This window comes from Meleagris gallopavo, chromosome 12, assembly GCF_000146605.3.
Source record: "Meleagris gallopavo isolate NT-WF06-2002-E0010 breed Aviagen turkey brand Nicholas breeding stock chromosome 12, Turkey_5.1, whole genome shotgun sequence".
NCBI lineage: Eukaryota > Metazoa > Chordata > Aves > Galliformes > Phasianidae > Meleagris > Meleagris gallopavo.
In genome coordinates this window covers 14256611-14259787 of record NC_015022.2, presented here as the reverse complement: position 1 = coordinate 14259787, position 3177 = coordinate 14256611, and the positions used below count along the sequence as shown (strand labels likewise).

General features: G+C 38.6%; 1 protein-coding gene across 4 annotated transcripts in view; it reads right to left on the bottom strand.

Moving 5' to 3' along the window:
* MCTP2 (multiple C2 and transmembrane domain containing 2) overlaps positions 1-3177 on the bottom strand; it is a 139500-nt gene that overhangs the window by 77784 nt on the left and 58539 nt on the right. For all 4 annotated transcript variants that reach the window (XM_019619532.2, XM_019619534.2, XM_031555341.1 and 1 more), the window contains exons 6-8: positions 2220-2362; positions 1382-1458; positions 54-165 (exon numbers count right to left, since the gene is read on the bottom strand). In XM_019619532.2, the coding sequence (XP_019475077.1) occupies positions 54-165; positions 1382-1458; positions 2220-2362 (332 nt within the window). The remainder of the gene's footprint in view (positions 1-53; positions 166-1381; positions 1459-2219; positions 2363-3177) is intronic.

Genomic DNA, 3177 nt, shown 5'->3' with positions numbered 1-3177 from the left:
TTCCCTCACCTCAACACATTTCAGCTATAAATTTGATTTCCTAAGCCACTTACATTTCTCTTGAAGTCTCCTTGCTTGACTGCTAGACTCAAGTTTAATACAATCACTCCCATGTCATCTTCTAAACTGTTGGGATCTTCCAGTTTTAAAACCTGTTCAGTAGTTCTACAAGCAAAAGAAAAAAAAAAAAAATGAAACAAGAAAAGATGTGGATTTGTTGTCTTCAGTTAACTCGAGTTCATTCCTAAAGGTCACTCTGAGCTGTGCAAATTTCAGCCTCTTGTCTGAACTCCCAATATTGAGTTTAAATATGAAAGCAGGAAGTCTGAAGGGTTCGCTGACAGTCCCGACAAAACGCACAACCCTTTTAATAGCACATCCTATCACGATGTTATTATGTTATCTGCATTTCTTCAGACGTGGGTACAAGCTGAAATAAGTTACTCCTGCCTCCATTTCTCAGGTAAGAAGAGTGACAGAAACTTATCCAAGTGAGTTCTCTAACATTAATGGCTGAGACTTGACTCAGGATATTTATTCTACCTTACCTCCGTCTGCATTTAATCTCCCTCTGTGACTCAGTTCCCTCTCTGAAAACGGTAATGCTGACATTTACTTGGTGGCACTATCTGACAGATAAATTCATTAATGTTTCTGGGAACACACAAACAACAGCCGTGGGAGCTATAATACACCCGCACAGGGAGAACTCATTTTCTCAAAAAAAAGAAAAAAAAAAAAGGGAAAAAAAAAAGAAGTCACACAGTGAGCGAGTATAAAAGAGAGAAATAAAACTTGAATTCCTGGCTTCCAGCTTCACATTCAGACCAAGCAGCAGTAGACAAAAGGCGAAGGGCTTTGCCTCTGCACTAAATCAGGGCCAGATGCGGATGCAGCAGGGCTGGGCAGCTGCAGGGGGAGGATGGAACTGGGGGAGCTTGCCGGCAGCAAGGCAAACCACTCCCCAGTCAAATAATCTGCAGAAAAATGCACCCTGCTCTACAGGGGGCTCATAAGGGGTTCTCAGCTTTCTACCCCCTTTTTTCTGCCATAAATCCACTTCCATAAATTATTCTGGTGCAGCTAGAAAAAATAATCCCTGCATATAGAAACTCGTTCTTATTTCTAGGTACAAAAAGAGCAGCTTCTTGTGTACAGGGCTCCATCCAGGTAGAACTGCAATCCAGTACATGATGCCAGATAAAACCACGCCTATATGGGATTTATCTCAAGCTAATTTCTCATTTTTGAAACATGTTCCTCACCCTTCAATCAGAAAATGTTTCCACAAACAGATAAATTCCAAGCTATAGCATTTCATTATTTTATCACGTCCCTCAATTAGAGTGCAATAACAATGTTAATTAAATAATCGTGTTACCTATTGAGTTCAAGTTCAGCGAGCACTACAAATGCCGAACCCATGAAGTCAGAAGAGGTTAAGTCTCGATCGTACACCTGGTGACAAAACAAGATTAATATTTAGAATGTTCACATCATAAGGCAGTTTTATCCAGCTGATAGAAGAACAGATATTTTAAGGCTTTTCAGATCAAAGCTTAAATATAATTCAGGATAATTTTCCATTTCCCTGCTTTAATTTGTATTTTTAGCTAAATATTTAAACAGTTTTCAAAGTATCATCTTAATGTTATGTAAACAAAGACGTGTGCTGCTACAGACTGTGCCTGTTCCTTTATGCTCTATGATGAAACGCTGCACAACATCAGGTACTTCTTGCTACAGATGTTTTAGCAATTAGTGCTCACAACTGGTAGCCTGCAGTTCTGGTAACTGTAATGGTACTCATAATGAGAAAAGGCTTTGCTACTTGTCACGGTTGCATCCCAGGCAATAACTCTGTTCAATCCAGCCAAATTGCACTCTTAAAATGAGCGTATGAAACCACTATTGATTTCACCGAGTTTGCCCAAGCACGGTAAGTTACAGCAGAATTGAGCTCTGTAGTCTTAAATATATCCAGTCAAGGAATCTCATTTCAACTTGAATTTTCAGTGAACGAAAGCAAAACATTCAAGTGAAATCTGGAAAAGACATATGTGCATTTTAATTTGAAATTGCTGAAACCCTTAAACCGGATCGTGTTTTACATTATGCTACTACGGCGAATAAAATAATCGCTATGTTTTTACAGCACAAAACAATTGGCTTAAAATGATATTTATGTATCCTACACAAAATTAAAAACCAAGGCTTACCTTGATCCAGAGTTTTTGATCGAGGGTCTGTACGGGCAGCACGACAGTCTCATCCCAAACTGGGTTTAGGTTCTTGTAGACTACCTTACTTTTGTACAGAGTTTTCCCATTCAGTTTGAATTTCACATACGGGTCACTTGTACCTGTGATAATTATAAGGAAACAGATCAGCACTGCCCCCGTGTAAACCCACAATCTTAAAGTATAATTTAATAAAACCATACCTAACAACGACAATAAATAGTAATGTCTTTCTTTCAGTATGCATTCATATGCATAACTACCTATATAGAAATTTCTAGTTTGTACAGGAAATCAATTGAACATCACCAGAAAAGTTCTCTGAGAGCAGACAGCAACATCTTCATAGTCTATTCGATCTCTTCCTTATTATTCTTATGGAGTGTTAATTATTCTTCAGTATCTTTGAGTAAAGAGCAAACAAGGATGGAGAAATATTTACAGGCCAATTAGGAACGCAGACAGTAAAAGAGAAAATGTGATCCTGAGACAATAAATATTCAGACCAAAACTAAAAGGCATTATAACTCTGGATAGGAGTGCCAAGGACACCAGTAACAATAGCTAAAACACCCATCAGGATTTCATCGCTGGTGTCATTTGCCCATTTGTTTAAGTCCAAATTCGAAGTTCCGCTGAAACAAATACTGACATTATTCACCAGCTCAGGATAGAATCACACAGAGAACAGATTCTGTAAAGAAAACCAACAATACTCAGGTAACACATTTTTTAATCCAAGCAGCACATCCTGCCATGGCCATAATGTCCCATATTTTTATGGAGCAGATGTCCATAGACAGACCATGAGGCTCGTGCCACTCGGCAGCAATAGACAGACTTGCAGCTGTCAGAGAAAAAGAGAAGAGGGAAACTGTATTATTATTATTAAACCAATGGTTTCTGCACTAACACCAATCACTATGCAGGTTAACAA